This window comes from Opisthocomus hoazin, chromosome 7, assembly GCF_030867145.1.
Source record: "Opisthocomus hoazin isolate bOpiHoa1 chromosome 7, bOpiHoa1.hap1, whole genome shotgun sequence".
In the NCBI taxonomy this organism is placed as follows: Eukaryota; Metazoa; Chordata; class Aves; order Opisthocomiformes; family Opisthocomidae; genus Opisthocomus; species Opisthocomus hoazin.
In genome coordinates, this window is record NC_134420.1 from 33,200,439 (window position 1) to 33,218,466 (window position 18,028).

Here is an 18,028-nt window from a genome sequence, read left to right on the forward strand (position 1 = left end):
AGCGGCGCCGCCGACGGGGTGACAGCCGCGCGCGGCCGCCCCCGGCAGGCAGCCTCAGTCGATGGCAGAGCCCCTCTCCCCCGCCCAGGCCACAGCGCGGGGGGGCCGCGGCGGGAAAGGTCCCGTGTCCAGCCACCGCCCCCCCCCCCTGGGGCCGCGCCCGCCTCCGCGCCGCCTCACACCGCCCCCGCCCCCCGCCGCAGCGAAGCCGTCGGTGCGGGTCAGCGTTTCGCTTTAATCCATTAAAAAAACACAGCGCAAACCGCGCGGACCCGCCAACGGAACCGACGCGAACCGCGCGCGGCGCCTCAGCCGGCGTCCGCTCGGGAACGGGTCCGAGACAGCCGCGCCTCGCCAGCCGCGGGCAGCGCCCGCTCCTCCGAACGCGCCCGGGGAGACAGCGCGATCGCCGAGCGCCCCGCCGCCGCCCGCTCCTCGGAGGCCGCCGGCAGCGGGGCCCGGCGGGACCGCCCCCCACTCCCCCCCCCAGCCCGCCGCCCCCCGCTCCGTGGCAAGGCGCGGGTCCCTCGCAGAGCCCCGCAGCCCCTCGCACAGCCGCGCTCGCAAGCAGGCCGCCAGCGTGGGGGGGCAGGGAGAGGCGGCCCTCCGGCAGGTCTGCGGCGACGGGGGACACCCAGCCCTGCTGAGGAGACGCCCACGAGCAGCTCCACGCACGACCACCAGCGGGACCAGTTCTGTTGTTTCTTCACGCTTACGAATTCTCCAAGCCCACACAAGTGTCCCACTTCTACCGCGTGCGGCCAGAATGCCGCATCAGGCTACGGGCTGCTGCTGTCTCTGAGCAGGAGATGCGTTACCTGAGGAGGCAGGCACAGTGTCACTGCTTTCGGTAAGTGAAGTATTAGATATTAGACATTAAGCGTAATTACGGCAGTGATGTGGAGAAGAGGAAGGAGCAACGCAGGAGAGGGAAGTGCCCAGGGAGAACAGAAAGGTCACTGGAGGCAGGAAGAGTGAACAGCTGCTTCCAGAGAAACTCGAGCACGAAGCTGGCTCTGGCGAGGGCAATGGCATCCAGCACGTTTCCTCAGAGAAAGCCAAGGCAAATCTTCATTCCAGTTCTCAGCTTGGATGAGATGTCTTCCACTTAAATTCACATTCAAAGCAGACCCAGCCTTACCACCACCATTTTTCCACAGCATGTAACCCCATGCTACACACAACAGGAGGCCAAGACCTCTAACCAAGGTTAGTGCAGGGTGTTAAAAGAAAGCAGCTTTCAGGCTCTCACTCACTACCCTCCAAGAAACCAAACAGCTTATTCTCTGATGTTCTTTGTTGTCATTCAGAGCCATCTACCAAAATAAACTGGAAACACCAGCACCTTCAGCTGTAAAGTAACCTTCACAGCTTACTGGATGTTCCAGGTGGCTTCGCCGTGAGGTGTTTGCGGAAGAAGGCTTGGATCTGCTGCCAAGCATCTATCTGTGCCTCACAGTGCGCCTTGGGCTCCCCTCCCCACACCACAGGCTTGCCAACTAGCAGGTGCATTGAGGCTGCACACATTGGGAAAAAGGGGGGTTCAATGTAGTGCCCTGCTCCAGGGTAACAGACTATCTCCGGCTTTTCCTTCCCGTGAGCTTGCAAACGTTTGCTTCCTTCAACTGCAAAGAATTCGCTTTTCCAGTTGTGATCATCCTGGCCAACAATGAATAAGAAGCGACACTCGGCCTTCTCCAAGGGGATAAAGCTTTGGCGGTCAGGCCCTTCCAACGGGTTGTTCAGCACGTCGATAATATTGGCAATCCCCGACTTGGTGACCTTGATGCGTTTTGCATTGACACCGAGGGGTGGAATGGTGACGTCCTTGTAGCGGAGCACTGCGCCCACATTTGCCACCGAGCCGTTGATAAGGGCGGTGGCCGTGATGCCCTTTAGGAAGGAGGCCATGGAGACGCACAGGTCACCCCCCTTTGAGATTCCAAGCAACCCAATCCCTGGACCTTTAACCTGGAGGGGAGAGAAACCACAAGCAATGATCATAAGCCCCACTGAGACTGCAGCATCATCCTGACAAAGCTACAAGGGTCAGTGCTGAAGCATATGCAGATGTGCAGCCCCAGACTCACTTTGCTTACAAGGCAGTTCAGGGAAGCAGAGGAACGGAAGGGGCAGGGGAGGCCTCTTCTACAAATGCTTTCTTTCAGTGCAAAGTGCTCAAAGTCAGCAATGACTATGACACCGTGACCAGTTATGAGAATGTATTTCTTACATTCAACCACCATCTTCAATTCCCCTATTAAGCAGCTAGCATGGGGGAGCAGACTCCACATCAGCTGCTCTCCCATTTCTCTAGTATGCTTCGTGTCTAACTCACAGTGAAAAGGAAGTATTCTGAGGTAGGTTACTCATTAAAACGTATCTTAAAAAAATAACTTACTAAAACCCTTTTTCTAAGCTAATTGTACAGTCCTCTGGAGTCAATATAGAATAGGTTAGCTTCATTTTCTTTTACACAGGCAAATTAACTAGAATAGGAAAGCTAAATGATTGTACAGGGTGCTGAAATCCTCTATAGACACTGGAAGAAGGTTAGGTAATATTGCAACTGCTCCAACATCCAAAGACCCTCAGGGGTACAAAGCCTCTGAGACAGCAACAAAATTTAATACCTTTTGTACCTTATCACCAGTGTAATAGGCTCCAAACCCACAGACTTTGAAGCGTGGAAATGGGGAGAACAGAGAATATGGCTTCAAATTTGCAAGATGTTAAAAACATGTTGGGGCTATCAGTGGACATGTTAACAGGAGGCTATGGTACTGCTCTCGGGGGAAAAAAGGTGGGGGGGAAAGCAATTTTCAGAGTTCTTTTTGGAAGAGAGGTGGATGAGCAGTTACGGTGACTGAAAAGCAACCAAGACTTTTAACGATGACTCATCTTCGAGGGAGGTTCTCCTTCCCCTCTACACTGCCCTAGTGAGGCCCCATCTGGAGTACTCTGTCCAGTTCTCGGCTCCCCAGTTCAAGAAAGATGAGGAGCTACTGGAGAGAGTCCAGCGGAGGGCTATGAGGATGATGAGGGGACTGGAGCATCTCTCCTATGAGGAGAGGCTGAGGGAGCTGGGCTTGTTCAGCCTGAAGAAGAGAAGGCTGAGAGGGGACCTAATAAATGTTTATAAATATCTCAAGGGTCGGTGTCAGGAGGATGGGGCCAGACTCTTTTCAGTGGTGCCCAGTGACAGGACAAGGGGCAATGGGCACAAACTGAGGCACAGGAAGTTCCGTCTGAACATGAGGAAGAATTTCTTCCCTCTGAGGGTGACGGAGCCCTGGAACAGGCTGCCCAGGGAGGTGGTGGAGTCTCCTTCTCTGGAGATATTCAAGACCCACCTGGACAAGGTCCTGTGCAGCCTACTGTAGGTGACCCTGCTTCGGCAGGGGGGTTGGACTAGATGACCCACAGAGGTCCCTTCCAACCCCAACCATTCTGTGATTCTGTGATTTATTCTGACTTCTCCAGAGAGACCAAGTGTTGCCTTGTGCAGTTCTATCATTATTGTCAGGCACAGCTACTTGCAAGCAGACGCAGAACCGAGCGGGGCTCTCTTCCGAGAGATGCCGACTCAAAAGGAACCTTGAGTTCACAACCAGCTACTAAAAACCACGCCCACCAAATACCAACATTTGGAGTGACATTAACGGCTTATACAGTACACAGCAATGAATGTGTACTGGTGTACTTCTTTAAGACCTGGATCACAGCAGCTTGTCATGTGCTCCATGGCTGAAAAGAGCATTTAGTTCTGAAGTACATTCTAAGTTCTGAAGGACATTCTACAGAGCGTAAAAGTGCCGCTGGAGGTCCAGTAAGCCTCCAGGCAACTAGTAACTAGACACTGGGTTGAATGGCGCAGAAATTACCAGTATGTGACCCACATGTCACTGTGTCACCTGGCCAGTTCAAAAGGAAGAACTGGAATAATCTGCCAGAGAACCATTGTAATGGGAGTTAAAGATATGAAACAAATTAATTACAGCCAACTTGAACAGAGATGGTATTTTAAGTACAGCAGCTCTGCCCCATCTGCTGCCTGGCAGGACTCGACTACTGAGAGTCCCCTGTAGTGAGAGAGTGTCAATGAACAAACCAACCTGGGTGTGTTGTAACATATAGTTTACGGCTTCTTCAAAATATTCCAGGTGGAATTCCTTCATCTCTTTGGGGAGATCTTCATAGCCATAGAAAGCCAGAGCCAGAACAGCAAAGCCATAGTTGGCCAGCAGGCATGCCCGGTACTCAGGGAGTCCTCCTCCAGTTCCATACAAGTCAATAATTCCCGGAAAGGGGCCATCTCCTGCAAAAGACCACATAACAGGACACATTAACCCACAATTTTTAATTTATGTTCCAAATTCATAGGCCTGGGAATGTGTCTTTTTAAAACAGAGAAAAGCATAGTGCAGCAGAATGGTACTAATGGATCTAAGTTACTGTGCCAGTTTTGAGTAAATGGCTACATTGCTTCAAGATCAAACCACACAGCACAAAATAGCAGGCCTGCTAATGTTTTGGATAACATCAGGGATCACACGGCTCGAAGGGAAGAGATCCCTTGACAGTCACAACCAGTTCTCTACATCATGTAAATTCACCGCAAATGTTCAAGCTCTGCTTCAAAAATACCCAGGAGGCTTCTCCCCAGTGCACTTCTCAGAAGACTGATCAAAAAAAATCTCATCTTCTGATGGTTCCAGCTTCCCAGTTTCAGTGTAAATGTACTATAGCCGTTTATTCTGGGACAAAGAAAATACCAGTAACTAGCCTTGCTAACCTGCTGAGGGAAGCTTTACACTCAGTTCATTAAGGGACAGGGACTGAAGTTCAGAGCTGAGAGGGATTGCTGCAAACTGAGAACGAAGTATGGAAAGGAGGAGGCCAAGAGGGAGACTCCGATTCCTGCTCTGAAGGGAAGTGAGGCTTCCCTCAGGTGTCCGCAGACTAACACGCAAAACTTGGGCACCAGACAAGAACTGGAAATTCACCTCCAGCCACAGGGCTACAACGCAGAGCAGGGGATGCGGGCTGAGACAGCACGTAGTATTTTGGCACTGTCATGGAGGAGTTACCAGCGACGGGCAGGGAACAAGGGGGAGAGGGGAAGGCACGTGCCCCGCAGAGGAGCTCCCTGAGCACATGGGGTTCCAGAGACACGCTTGGTCAAAGCCCCTGGGTCACAGGGGGGAGGAAAGGTGGGATGGGGGGGGTGCTACAGGCCACCCAGCCAAGAAGAGGCAAGAGGTGAAGCTTCCTAGAGGCAACTAGCAGAAGTCTGGACAGCTGCAGGGAGGACAATACAGCATTTGTAAGGCAACCTGGAAACCTCACAGACCCCCTTGATCATGCTTTGACAAAAATACTGTAAAGGCAAACCTGTCTAATGCTTTACTTGATCTTCTGCTCACAAATGGAGAAGAACTGAGGGCAACCATGGCAGCAAAAGGCAGCTTGGGATGCAGCAACTATGAAATGACCAAGTGAAATGATCTGGGGAAAGGCTGGGCGGGGAAGCAGCAGGCTTAGGACTCCAGGCTTTTGGAGAGCAACCTCCAGCTTACTCAGAGAACTGCTATGTGAATTCCCTGGAAAACAGCCCAGTAGAGGAAAGGCGGCTGATGCCACCTCCTGCAGCGTTTGGAAACAAAAAGGGTTCTGTGATCAACGCCTTCACGCCCGACACAACTCCATAAAGCAAAGCCACGTTTGTTTTAACACCCGTCACCGTGCTGGGTGCGGAGCGTGGCCAGCAGACCCAAGCTTGTCGGGCTGACCAGACCACTCCTCGAGATCCAGCTCCCCGCTGTCCTCCGCCCGGTACCGGTACCGGGAGTCCGCAGGGAGTTCTGCAGGGGGTCCGCAGGGGGATCCGCAGGGGGTTAGTCTCCGGGCCCGGGAGCAGAGGGCCGAGCGCGGAGGCAGCGCCCGCGGCGGAAGGAGCCCGGCGTGGCCGGTACTCACCGGGGGGCAGGAAAAGCGTCGCCCGGATCCTCCCGTCCCGCACCGGGACCCTCCGCACCCCGTCCCGCAGGAACGCCCGCTCGTGCTGCGCCTGGGCCAGCAGCCGCCCGGAGGGGTCCCCGTGGCCCTCGAACACCTCCAGCTGCAGGCGGAAGGGGCTCCGCACGTGCCGCTTCACCAGCCGCCTGAAGGGCTGCTGGGGCTGCAGCGCCCAGAGCGGCCCCATGGGCTCCAGGCCCGAGAAGCTGCCGCCCGGCAGCGCGGGGCAGCGGGCGAGGTCCAGCTCCCCGTCGTCCCCCGCCTGGTAGCGGGCGCAGGCCTGGAAGAGCTCGCCCGCCTCGTCCCGCAAGGACGTCCGCAGCGTGACCTGCTGCCGCGGGGCCAGGCCCTGCACGGCGATGGCCAGCGGCTCGTCGAAGAGGCTGCGGGCGGCGGGCGAGAGGCGGACGGCGGGGCCCATGGCGGAGAGGCCGCGGGCGGGGGCCGTCCCGGGGGGCCGCGCGGGGCTGCGGCGCTGCGGGGCGGCGTGCGCGGGGCTGGGCCGGGGCAGCCGCCCCTGCCAGCCGCGGGAGCCCGCCCGGCTGAGGGCGCGGGCAGTGACCTGGTACATGGCTCCGGGCCGCTCCCGCCCTCGGGGGCAGAGTCGGAGGCCGGTCCCGGCGGGCGGTCGGTCCGGGAGCGCGGCGGTCCCGCCCCGGCGGGGAGGAGCGGGAGGGCAGCTCCCCCGCCCCGCCTGCCCGCCCGCCTCTTCCCTCCCCGGCGGCGGGAGGGGTTTCCGCCGAGAGGTCCGCGGTTCGAGGCCCGTCTCGGCTCCGGTGAGCTGCTCCGCGGCGTCCCGCCGTGCTGCCCGGGGCCGGGCGGTGGCTGCGGGCGAGGCAGGGCGGGCAGAGGTGCTGACGAGCCACCCACCGAGCAGGATCGCTGTCGGGATTCCCTGTCAGGACAGGGAAGGGCCTGTGTGCTCTGTGTCCGCAGAGAGATGGGGAGCCCGGGCGGCGGAGCGGCTCCTGCCCGCCAGCAGCCACCCTGAGCGGGGTGCCCCGGAGGGAGGGCAGCGAGCCCCGACGCCGGCCGAGGCGGGGAGAAGCCAAAGCAGCAGGAGCATGGCGTGGCCTCGTGTCTCCTGGGCGCCTCTTCCTCCACGTCGGCTGCCCCAAGGCCCAGGCCAGGCAGGTTGCGTCTCCAGCAGGCTCTGCCCAGCCATATGGGTTGGGAGGGATGGTCAGGGTGCTCAGGGGTGCGGGAGGGAGCAGGGAGGGGCGCTGGCTTTCACAGGCTCTTTGGGCAGGTCAGGAAGCACCTGCTTCTTACAGTTACGGGTTGTGCAAGGGTTTGAAAAGAAGGCCATTCCGTCTGTCTTACCCAGAGCGGGATCTTTTGCTCCGAAGGGAGCTGCAAAGGGAGAGAGACTCCCTCAGGCTCCCTGACTCCTCCTGGGAGATGCATATGGAGGTGCCTGTCACTCAGAGCTCCCCGTGTCTGACACAGTGGTGTGAAACAAGTGGGAACATCTGAGGGAATCCTCAGCATTGTCCTGTTTTGAAAAACTAAGTGGTCGGAGGTATTGGGCAGAGTGTCTTGTTCCCCATGGAGATTGCCCTGTCTCTCCTAAACTGGGGCGGTGCCTTGTCATCTGGCTTTTGGGTGTGTTGTCTGGTGCCCAGCCCTCAATGTGTGGCAACTTCTTCTGTTGTTGAGAATAACACTCCTTGGCTTATAGTGCTGGATTTGATCACCAGCTTGACCATATGCTGGAGCAGATGCTAAGGGATAGGCCCCTGGAGGCTTCAGCAGCACTCCTTCCCCTCCACACTTGGCGCCCCAAGAGCAGTGGAAGAGTGAAGGTAAGGGGGCTATGTGTAAGACTTCTCTGGTCTCCTCTCCCCACCTGGGCAGCCCTTGCTCCCAAGTTCCTGCAAGTTCCATCCTGAGATGAGAGAGCAGTGGACATGCAAAGATTCCTGCTTCTACCCAAAGCACAGAAAATGACTCCATGGCTTTCAAATCTCAGTCCCTATTTATTACAGTTCTTGCCCCAATAACAAAGCTGAAAAAGTTCCACATTGTGTGGGAGGAGATCACAATGGCTGTAAATTCAGCAGAAAGGCTTTTTGCATGGCAGCTTGGGGCCAGAAGTATCTGTGAGCCAGAGCACTTCCTTCTGATGGGAGGACAGAAAGAAGGCACAGAGGGCAAGCCCCCCTTCCCGAGGGTTAACCGGAGACACCCTGGCATCCTGCCTGTAGCATCTGTTCTTACCCGCTTCCAGCAGCACAGAGATCAGAGACATTTCCATTGGTGATGAGACATTCACCATAGGAGTGGTGAAATCCCTGCTCCAAAGTGGGCATTTGAGAGGTGTTGGTTTAAAGTATGAGCTGAGGGTAGCGTATGCACGTAGAGACCACAGTGAGAGGCAAGGTGCCGTCAAGTATTGGAAGAGCAGAAACCGCCTGAGAAATGTAACTGCGCGTTTTGCACATGATCTATTTTATCAAGGGTTAGTGCAAATCTATTTGCCATTCCTTTTCTTGACACTCGAGCAAAAAGGCTCAGGGAAGAACAGAAAAGGCAGAGCCAGTTCTGAGTTATGCATGGGCAAAGTCATGGAAGATACTGGAGTTGTCCTGGTACACCTGCGAACAGAGTTTGACCTGATAAAGATGCGTGGTGAATGACTTCATGGACCCCAATCTTGTGCTCGATCAGAATCATTTTATTGCTCAAGTGAATACCTTATATACTAATACAATAGTTACTAGAGCCAATCAGCTTTGGATTCGTGGCTTTGCGAATGCCAGTTCACTGTTGTTGTTTTCCAGGATCTTTTGCAGCTGGATGTGTGAAAACAGCTTATCTCCTGAGAACAGAGAAGGGAGGCGCAGGACGCGCTGATCTTTCAGGGTCATGAGACAGTGCTGTTCTGTCTCAAATTATATGGTTTCCCACAAAGATGAAAATGTCTGTCAAGTTAGGTCATTTAAAGCAGTGTCTTTATTGCACATTAGTTGTCATTTAAATATTTGTTGAAAAAAGCCTGGATCTGTGGCCACACGTGAACCTGAGCTTTAGAATAAGCCCTGAGCTCCCCACCCAGCACTGCCCACTTGTCAAAAACTGGATGCTTTCCTATGGGATACAAAGGGAAAAAGGGAGGGTCAATGCAGTGCCCAGTTCCAGGGTAAGACAGAATCTGGAAATTGTCCTTCCCTTGAGCCTGCAAGTACTTGCAGGCTTCAGTAGCATAATACTCACTTTTGACAACGTGGTCGTCTTGTCCAACAATGAATAGTAACTGTGCCTCGGCTTTCTCTAGTGGGATCAGGCTTTGGTTGCCGGGGGCTTGAAAGGGGTCACTAAGGGTGTCAGAACAATCAAGAATATTGGAATCATTGACCTTGGCCAGTTGTTCATCGATGGGCAGAGAGGGGATGGTTTTATCCTTGTAACAGAGAGGAATAACTGTAGTGGCCACAGGGCCATTGAGGGAGGCAACGGCTGTGATGTTCTTCAGGAAGGCGGCCATGGCGAGGGACAGATCAGCTCCTTTGGAGTAACCGAGCAGGCCAACCCCTGGTCCCTTCACCTGGTAGACAGGAGAAATCCCCATCAGTACTGAGCTGATAAACACAACAGCTCCTTACTGGAGAGGGACACTGTACAGTGCTGAGTTTGCAGAACACTGAGAAGGAGGTGACTGATGGCAATGATTGGTTTTTCTTCTGGACAACTGCCAAGCACCTCCCATTGAAATGGCTGCCTTTGATAATATTCCCTGGTGTGCTGACACCAGCCAATAGAGGGGGAACATGATTTCACCAATTTGAGGACAAGTTGTAGGACACAGCTAAGAGTTAGTCTTAGACACTGGCAGATGCTGTTTTTACTTTTCACTTTTGAGGCTGTAGGAGGACATTTGGTGGCAATTCATGAAGGCTTTCTGCTGTACAGCCTTCCCACCTTGTTATGTCTCATCTGTCTCTTGTGAGATTGCTTTGTGATGTCCCTCCACTGCCATTCCAGTGAATATCTGGTTGACCCTTCCTCTTTCCTAGAGCCCAGGAACCCAAGCTGCTGGCAGCTGCCAGCCATAGAGTGGCGTGACCATTTCGGCAGCTTCCTCCAGAGCTAACTCGGACAAAGGGACAGGCACTTTGGAGAAGAAGCAAGCCCAGGGACACCCAGGGGGACATGGAGGGTGCTCCTACCTGTGGGTGCTGCAGCATGTAGTTCAGCGCCTCTTCAAAATACTCCAGGTGGAGTTCAGTTGGCTCCCGGGGCAGATCCTCATAGCTGAAATAAGCCAGGGCCAGTGTGGCAAACCCATGATTGGCCAGCAGGCTGGCTCTGTGCTCAGAAAGACCTCCAATGTATCCATGTATGTCGATGATCCCTGGAAAGGGGTCTTCTCCTGGAGCAGAGAAGATAAAGAGTAGTGTTGTCTGAAATGCCTCCTTTCCGTGTTTCTCTGGTTTAGAACACATCAAACCAGCTACACAACAGGAGCAGCAGAAAAGCATCTTTTGGGGAAAGGACATGATGAGGCAGTCCGCTGTGCGGTGTCAGCAGCTGAAAAAAACCTAGAGTGTGTTGCAGAGGAAGAAAGGCTTTGGAGCAGAGCCTCTCGTGTAACATGCAAACCCTGACTTGTTTTAGGAGTTGGCAGTATTTCTGCGTTGTGTTTAGGGCCAACAGGCAGAGACCGTTTGGTGAAGCTTGTCCCAGCTCCTCTCGTCCTTGTAAGCAGCCGTGCAACAGTGACCACTTCACCTGGCACTGTAAAAATCTTCAAGGTATCATGATTTGATAGATGTAATACTATTAAACTAGAAGCTGTAAGGATTTGTGTTTGTACTGTGGCTTATGAACATTTGGGATTCCTTGAAAAGTGGTAAGTGGGATCCATCCAACCAGCACTTCATCTCTTTGGGGATCATGTCCCTGAGTGTGATCAGTACCAAATTCTGAATAGGATGCCATGGGTATCTCACTGGGTGAATGAAAGATCATTGTTTGGATCTTCCCTTCTTGGCCCAGGGTCCTCTTTTCCTCATCCTGTGGCAATCTTGCTCCTGTCCACCCAGGGAAGCTCGACAGGCCCCGGGCCAGAGGTGTCTCCGGCCATGTTGGGGAGTGGGTAAGACCAAGCTCACCCCTACTCTTGGCTTCAGGAATGTCACAGGCCTGAGTGTGCTCATGCCTCCCGCTCATCAGGGATGCCCTCCTGCCACGGTCTCACATCCTGCACCATGGTGGCCTGTATCTGAATGTAGAGATGTATGGCATGGAGAGCACTCCCTGGAACAGAAAACCGTGGCGAGGGTATCTCAGTGCAGGACAGTTTCGGTGTTGTGAAATCATGGTGGTGAAACACACCTCCAAATGTTACTGTGTGACAGAAGTGCTGACTACAGACCAAGCTTACAGTCTCACCAAGCTGAAGATTGGCTGTGATGGCAGCAGGATGAGAATAAACTTGTCTATCCTGTGCCTGGGAAACAATTCAAAGTGTGAGGGAGCATTTTAAAACACACAGAAAAGGAGCAGGTCAGGGGACACTGAGAAATGCCCCAGCATTTGGCTTACTGTAAGCACATCAGCTCAGGGGAAGCAGGACATTTTGGATACAAAACTTATGCAGGTGGCTTCTTCCATCTCCTGATCAGCAGGTGGGGGTAGAGGTGAGGCAGGGGAGGGCGGCCTGGCCTCCCTGCGGGCGGGATGCAGAGCCGGTGAAATCAGCCCTCCCGCACCCTGGACTCCAGCAGGGAAGTCTCTGCATAGCTGTCCAGAAGATGCTGTAGCCTGGTGGTGTCTTGGTCAACCCTTACACCTCAGAAAGGTGCTCTGCACCTTTTCCAGAGCAATTAAATGATTTGTCTTCTTCTGCAGGAAAGGTTTCATCCCTGCAAGTGTTCTTAAGCCCCTCCTCTTCCCCATTTCATGAAATGATAATGTCCACAGGAACCCCAACATGAGTGACCGTGGTCACCATACAGTTAGTTGCTACTGTGCTGAGAGGAGAGGGAGGGTCCACCAAACCTTCCCAGTGAGCAGAACTGTGAAGGACTGGCACAAAGCCCCTCTCCACCACTCTCTTCTGCAGCTTCTCATCCCCAGCAGCTCTCCTGGCACACTCACTTCCACTTGCTGTGCATTTCTCCACATTTGAAATCTCAAGCTGTGGTCAAGAAGGGTTATTCCTCTGCCTGCTTCTGCAACCATGTCCTGGCACCCGCGCAGCCAGGTGAATTGGGAACGATGATCAGGCTGGATGGTGGAGTGGGAGGGAGAGCAGGAGGGAAGGAGGGAAGGAAGGACAGGGGCTTTCATGGACTGCTCTTTGCAGAGGTCATGGAACAGCTTGCACTGACAAAACATTGGTTTAGGGAAAACAGGGCGGCCGCGGCCGGTACTCACCGGGGGGCAGGAAAAGCGTCGCCCGGATCCTCCCGTCCCGCACCGGGACCCTCCGCACCCCGTCCCGCAGGAACGCCCGCTCGTGCTGCGCCTGGGCCAGCAGCCGCCCGGGGGGGTCCCCGTGGCCCTCGAACACCTCCAGCTGCAGGCGGAAGGGGCTCCGCACGTCCTTCTTCACCATAAACCTGAAGGGCTGCTGGGGCTGCAGCGCCCAGAGCGGCCCCATGGGCTCCAGGCCCGAGAAGCTGCCGCCCGGCAGCGCGGGGCAGCGGGCGAGGTCCAGCTCCCCGTCGTCCCCCGCTTGGTAGCGGGCGCAGGCCTGGAAGAGCTCGCCCGCCTCGTCCCGCAAGGACGTCCGCAGCGTGACCTGCTGCCGCGGGGCCAGGCCCTGCACGGCGATGGCCAGCGGCTCGTCGAAGAGGCTGCGGGCGGCGGGCGAGAGGCGGACGGCGGGGCCCATGGCGGAGAGGCCGCGGGCGGGGGCCGTCCCGGGGGGCCGCGCGGAGCTGCGGCGCTGCGGGGCGGCGTGCGCGGGGCTGGGCCGGGGCAGCCGCCCCTGCCAGGCGCGGGAGCCCGCCCGGCTGAGGGCGCGGGCCGTGGCCTGGTACATGGCTCCTGAGCTGCTGCCTTCGCTGTGTCTGCGTTCCGGCTGAGGCTGCTTCTACCGATGCCGCTTCCCACACCCAGGCGAGGGGAGGAGAATCGGGACAGGAGCTGCGTGGGCCCACGCTGCGATGGGAGTCGTCAAGGCTGCCTGGAGCCGCCGCGGCAGCCCTGCCAGCGCCCGCGGCAGGGTGGGATGGGCACAGCCGATCCTCTGGCCTTGGGGGAGCATCTGCAAAGGGCGGCAGCTCTGCCCGGACACAAGTGAACAAGAAGCGTGCTCCCCTGCTGCGGTGGCAGCTCTCCGGAGCAGGCCTGCTGGTTGCTGTCCTTGGCGCAGCTGCAGCCCGCCTTCCCCGGGCTGCTCTCCCAACTCAGCCAAGCCGCAGGCTCCCTTCAGAAACGGTTTCTGCTTTGCTGCATGCAGACCTGCAGGCAAATGGCTCCGCAGCCTGGGAGCATTTTGGCAGATTGCTCCTGCCACCCCATGGCCTGCTGCCCCCGGAAAGGCCACCACTGGGACACGATCTGAGCCCGACGGGGCGTTGTCATGCGTGACCAGCTGCAGGCATGGGGACAATGGTGGGCAGCATGGCAGCGTCTGGCACACAGCTCATCTCCACGTCCCTCTGCTCCAGCTCCTGGCCCATGCAGGTCTTCTGCAGCAGCAGGAACTGCCAGGGGGAGTCCCAGGGGGACCCTGTGCTTAGCCACTGGTGTGGGGCTCCAGCCACAGCAATGGGGTGGGGAGGGAACACGTTCAGGGCTCAGGCCCCACCAGCGCCCTGGGTTCTGCAGAAGCTCACGTGGGATGGGAGCCCACCTGGCTCAGCAGGGGCATCCCAGGAGGGGCTGGCTCTCCCCTGTGCTGGGGTGGGCGCATGGGTCTGTGGCCTGGGAGCATCCCAGGGGAGAGACAGCCCCGTGAGCCCAGTGCTGCTCTCCTGGCATCTCCTGGGACTTGTAGTCTTGTGCCTCTGACCATACGATGGCATCTGGTGTGGCCGTGGGCTGCCCCAAGGCTCCCATCCCTCCCTCGCTCCTACTCCGCCACCTGCTCTTCTTGCCCACACCCAGACAGAGAGCCTTACCGTGCTAGGGCAGGCCCACAGCTGTCAGTCAGCACTGCTGACACCATCCCTTACGAAACCTGCCAGGCAGGGGGAGGCTGCGGTGCCCCAGTGCAGACACCCAGGTGCAGAAAACAGCTCAGGGCTGAGAGGCAGCTGCTGGCTCTGAGGTCCGCAGGCTGTCTGGAAGGACACCCACAGCCTGGAGACACCCACAGTGGCTGGTTTGGCAGGGCGGTGGGAGATAGTGTCCACAAGGGAGGTGGCAGCCCTCCAGGACCCACAGGGACAATGGCCACTGGAAGGCTGGTGGAGGGCAAAGCAGTTGGGGGTGCTACTGGCAGGTAATCGCTCGCCAGTGTCTTGGAGTGAGTGTGGCTGATCTGCCAAGGTGGGGCAGGAGGCCCTTGGGGCCTTTCCACTCACAGGGTCCCACTCCACCCTGGGGTGAGAGGGTGGTTGAGGTGCAAAGATTCCTGCTTCTACCCAAAGCACAGAAAATGACTCCATGGCTTTCAAATCTCAGTCCCTATTTATTACAGTTCTTGCCCCAATAACAAAGCTGAAAAAGTTCCACATTGTGTGGGAGGAGATCACAATGGCTGTAAATTCAGCAGAAATGCTTTTTGCATGGCAGCTTGGGGCCAGAAGTATCTGTGAGCCAGAGCACTTCCTTCTGATGGGAGGACAGAAAGAAGGCACAGAGGGCAAGCCCCCCTTCCCGAGGGTTAACCGGAGACACCCTGGCATCCTGCCTGTAGCATCTGTTCTTACCCGCTTCCAGGAGCACAGAGATCAGAGACATTTCCATTGGTGATGAGACATTCACCATAGGAGTGGTGAAATCCCTGCTCCAAAGTGGGCATTTGAGAGGTGTTGGTTTAAAGTATGAGCTGAGGGTAGCGTATGCACGTAGAGACCACAGTGAGAGGCAAGGTGCCGTCAAGTATTGGAAGAGCAGAAACCGCCTGAGAAATGTAACTGCGCGTTTTGCACATGATCTATTTTATCAAGGGTTAGTGCAAATCTATTTGCCATTCCTTTTCTTGACACTCGAGCAAAAAGGCTCAGGGAAGAACAGAAAAGGCAGAGCCAGTTCTGAGTTATGCATGGGCAAAGTCATGGAAGATACTGGAGTTGTCCTGGTACACCTGCGAACAGAGTTTGACCTGATAAAGATGCGTGGTGAATGACTTCATGGACCCCAATCTTGTGCTCGATCAGAATCATTTTATTGCTCAAGTGAATACCTTATATACTAATACAATAGTTACTAGAGCCAATCAGCTTTGGATTCGTGGCTTTGCGAATGCCAGTTCACTGTTGTTGTTTTCCAGGATCTTTTGCAGCTGGATGTGTGAAAACAGCTTATCTCCTGAGAACAGAGAAGGGAGGCGCAGGACGCGCTGATCTTTCAGGGTCATGAGACAGTGCTGTTCTGTCTCAAATTATATGGTTTCCCACAAAGATGAAAATGTCTGTCAAGTTAGGTCATTTAAAGCAGTGTCTTTATTGCACATTAGTTGTCATTTAAATATTTGTTGAAAAAAGCCTGGATCTGTGGCCACACGTGAACCTGAGCTTTAGAATAAGCCCTGAGCTCCCCACCCAGCACTGCCCACTTGTCAAAAACTGGATGCTTTCCTATGGGATACAAAGGGAAAAAGGGAGGGTCAATGCAGTGCCCAGTTCCAGGGTAAGACAGAATCTGGAAATTGTCCTTCCCTTGAGCCTGCAAGTACTTGCAGGCTTCAGTAGCATAATACTCACTTTTGACAACGTGGTCGTCTTGTCCAACAATGAATAGTAACTGTGCCTCGGCTTTCTCTAGTGGGATCAGGCTTTGGTTGCCGGGGGCTTGAAAGGGGTCACTAAGGGTGTCAGAACAATCAAGAATATTGGAATCATTGACCTTGGCCAGTTGTTCATCGATGGGCAGAGAGGGGATGGTTTTATCCTTGTAACAGAGAGGAATAACTGTAGTGGCCACAGGGCCATTGAGGGAGGCAACGGCTGTGATGTTCTTCAGGAAGGCGGCCATGGCGAGGGACAGATCAGCTCCTTTGGAGTAACCGAGCAGGCCAACCCCTGGTCCCTTCACCTGGTAGACAGGAGAAATCCCCATCAGTACTGAGCTGATAAACACAACAGCTCCTTACTGGAGAGGGACACTGTACAGTGCTGAGTTTGCAGAACACTGAGAAGGAGGTGACTGATGGCAATGATTGGTTTTTCTTCTGGACAACTGCCAAGCACCTCCCATTGAAATGGCTGCCTTTGATAATATTCCCTGGTGTGCTGACACCAGCCAATAGAGGGGGAACATGATTTCACCAATTCGAGGACAAGTTGTAGGACACAGCTAAGAGTTAGTCTTAGACACTGGCAGATGCTGTTTTTACTTTTCACTTTTGAGGCTGTAGGAGGACATTTGGTGGCAATTCATGAAGGCTTTCTGCTGTACAGCCTTCCCACCTTGTTATGTCTCATCTGTCTCTTGTGAGATTGCTTTGTGATGTCCCTCCACTGCCATTCCAGTGAATATCTGGTTGACCCTTCCTCTTTCCTAGAGCCCAGGAACCCAAGCTGCTGGCAGCTGCCAGCCATAGAGTGGCGTGACCATTTCGGCAGCTTCCTCTAGAGCTAACTCGGACAAAGGGACAGGCACTTTGGAGAAGAAGCAAGCCCAGGGACACCCAGGGGGACATGGAGGGTGCTCCTACCTGTGGGTGCTGCAGCATGTAGTTCAGCGCCTCTTCAAAATACTCCAGGTGGAGTTCAGTTGGCTCCCGGGGCAGATTCTCATAGCTGAAATAAGCCAGGGCCAGTGTGGCAAACCCATGATTGGCCAGCAGGCTGGCTCTGTGCTCAGAAAGACCTCCAATGTATCCATGTATGTCGATGATCCCTGGAAAGGGGTCTTCTCCTGGAGCAGAGAAGATAAAGAGTAGTGTTGTCTGAATTGCCTCCTTTCTGTTTTTCTCTGGTTTAGAACACATCAAACCAGCTACACAACAGGAGCAGCAGAAAAGCATCTTTCGGGGAAAGGACATGATGAGTTATTTATCTGTGAGCTGCTAAATGATTGCAAATTAACTGGCAAGACACTGAGTAGCAGAAAGACAGATACCACCTACTTAAGATGCAAATCTATCTTAGTTCTGATAACTGGCGATTATTTCAGCATTTTGTTTAAGGTCCACTGGCAAAGACGATCTGTGCTGTGACTTTCCTCAGTTTCCCCTTCCCACTCCCAGACCAGCCGTTGACCGCCACTTGGCTCATTTATTTCCTGACAGATGTCTGAGGCAGCCCTTGAAACGTGCCTTGGGACGGAGAAGAGGAACTAAACTGTGTCTGCTGCCCGTAGCCTGCAGCACCGTCCCCATGCCTGCTCCTGCTCCTGCTCTCCTCTCCAGCCAACGCCCCTTCAGCTAAGGCAGTGGGAGGGCTGGCAGCTGCCCTGCCGCAGCGAGGCTGTGGCCAATGCTGGAAAAACAGGGCGGCCGCAGCGGGCACTCACCGGGGGGCAAGAAAAGCATCGCCCAGATCTTCCCATCCCGCAGGAACGCCCGCTCGTGCTGCGCCTGGGCCAGCAGCCGCCCGGGGGCGTCCCCGTGGCCCTCGAACACCTCCAGCTGCAGGCGGAAGGGGCTCCGCACGTCCCGCTTCACCAGCCGCCTGAAGGGCTGCTGGGGCTGCAGCGCCCAGAGCGGCCCCATGGGCTCCAGGCCCGAGAAGCTGCCGCCCGGCAGCGCGGGGCAGCGGGCGAGGTCCAGCTCCCCGTCGTCCCCCGCCTGGTAGCGGGCGCAGGCCTGGAAGAGCTCGCCCGCCTCGTCCCGCAAGGACGTCCGCAGCGTGACCTGCTGCCGCGGGGCCAGGCCCTGCACGGCGATGGCCAGCGGCTCGTCGAAGAGGCTGCGGGCGGCGGGCGAGAGGCGGACGGCGGGGGCCAT

General features: G+C 55.7%; 3 protein-coding genes across 3 annotated transcripts; all 3 read right to left on the reverse strand.

The window, feature by feature from the left end:
• Nucleotides 1-215: 215 nt before the first annotated feature.
• On the reverse strand, nucleotides 216-6,636 carry LOC104328189 (acyl-coenzyme A thioesterase 1-like). Its single transcript, XM_075426816.1, has 3 exons — nucleotides 5,980-6,636; nucleotides 4,116-4,318; nucleotides 216-1,971 (listed from the first exon to the last, which is right to left on the reverse strand). The coding sequence occupies exons 1-3, from the start codon at nucleotides 6,587-6,589 to the stop codon at nucleotides 1,366-1,368; spliced, it is 1,419 nt and encodes a 472-aa protein (XP_075282931.1). The 5' UTR covers nucleotides 6,590-6,636; the 3' UTR covers nucleotides 216-1,365.
• A 1,864-nt stretch (nucleotides 6,637-8,500) lies between these two features.
• Nucleotides 8,501-13,009, reverse strand: LOC104328190 (acyl-coenzyme A thioesterase 5-like). Its single transcript, XM_009933177.2, has 3 exons — nucleotides 12,400-13,009; nucleotides 10,188-10,390; nucleotides 8,501-9,565 (listed from the first exon to the last, which is right to left on the reverse strand). Exons 1-3 carry the CDS (start codon nucleotides 13,007-13,009, stop codon nucleotides 8,984-8,986), a joined length of 1,395 nt encoding a protein of 464 aa, XP_009931479.2. The 3' UTR covers nucleotides 8,501-8,983.
• Nucleotides 13,010-15,108: 2,099 nt separating this feature from the next.
• LOC104328192 (acyl-coenzyme A thioesterase 5-like) lies at nucleotides 15,109-18,028 on the reverse strand. Its single transcript, XM_075425954.1, has 3 exons — nucleotides 17,596-18,028; nucleotides 16,796-16,998; nucleotides 15,109-16,173 (listed from the first exon to the last, which is right to left on the reverse strand). Exons 1-3 carry the CDS (start codon nucleotides 18,026-18,028, stop codon nucleotides 15,592-15,594), a joined length of 1,218 nt encoding a protein of 405 aa, XP_075282069.1. The 3' UTR covers nucleotides 15,109-15,591.

What these genes read in the sequence shown, in the direction of transcription:
- LOC104328190 (XM_009933177.2), bottom strand. Translation starts at nt 13,009, where the DNA reads ATGTACCAGGCCACGGCCCGCGCCCTCAGCCGGGCGGGCTCCCGCGCC. An exon ending in GACGCTTTTCCTGCCCCCCG is followed by an intron (nt 10,391 to 12,399) that starts GTGAGTACCGGC and finishes TCTCTGCTCCAG; the next exon opens with GAGAAGACCCCTTTCCAGGG. An exon ending in ACATGCTGCAGCACCCACAG is followed by an intron (nt 9,566 to 10,187) that starts GTAGGAGCACCC and finishes CCTGTCTACCAG; the next exon opens with GTGAAGGGACCAGGGGTTGG.
- LOC104328192 (XM_075425954.1), bottom strand. Translation starts at nt 18,028, where the DNA reads ATGGCCCCCGCCGTCCGCCTCTCGCCCGCCGCCCGCAGCCTCTTCGAC. An exon ending in GATGCTTTTCTTGCCCCCCG is followed by an intron (nt 16,999 to 17,595) that starts GTGAGTGCCCGC and finishes TCTCTGCTCCAG; the next exon opens with GAGAAGACCCCTTTCCAGGG. An exon ending in ACATGCTGCAGCACCCACAG is followed by an intron (nt 16,174 to 16,795) that starts GTAGGAGCACCC and finishes CCTGTCTACCAG; the next exon opens with GTGAAGGGACCAGGGGTTGG.
- LOC104328189 (XM_075426816.1), bottom strand. Translation starts at nt 6,589, where the DNA reads ATGTACCAGGTCACTGCCCGCGCCCTCAGCCGGGCGGGCTCCCGCGGC. An exon ending in GACGCTTTTCCTGCCCCCCG is followed by an intron (nt 4,319 to 5,979) that starts GTGAGTACCGGC and finishes GGTCTTTTGCAG; the next exon opens with GAGATGGCCCCTTTCCGGGA. An exon ending in ATATGTTACAACACACCCAG is followed by an intron (nt 1,972 to 4,115) that starts GTTGGTTTGTTC and finishes TCTCCCCTCCAG; the next exon opens with GTTAAAGGTCCAGGGATTGG.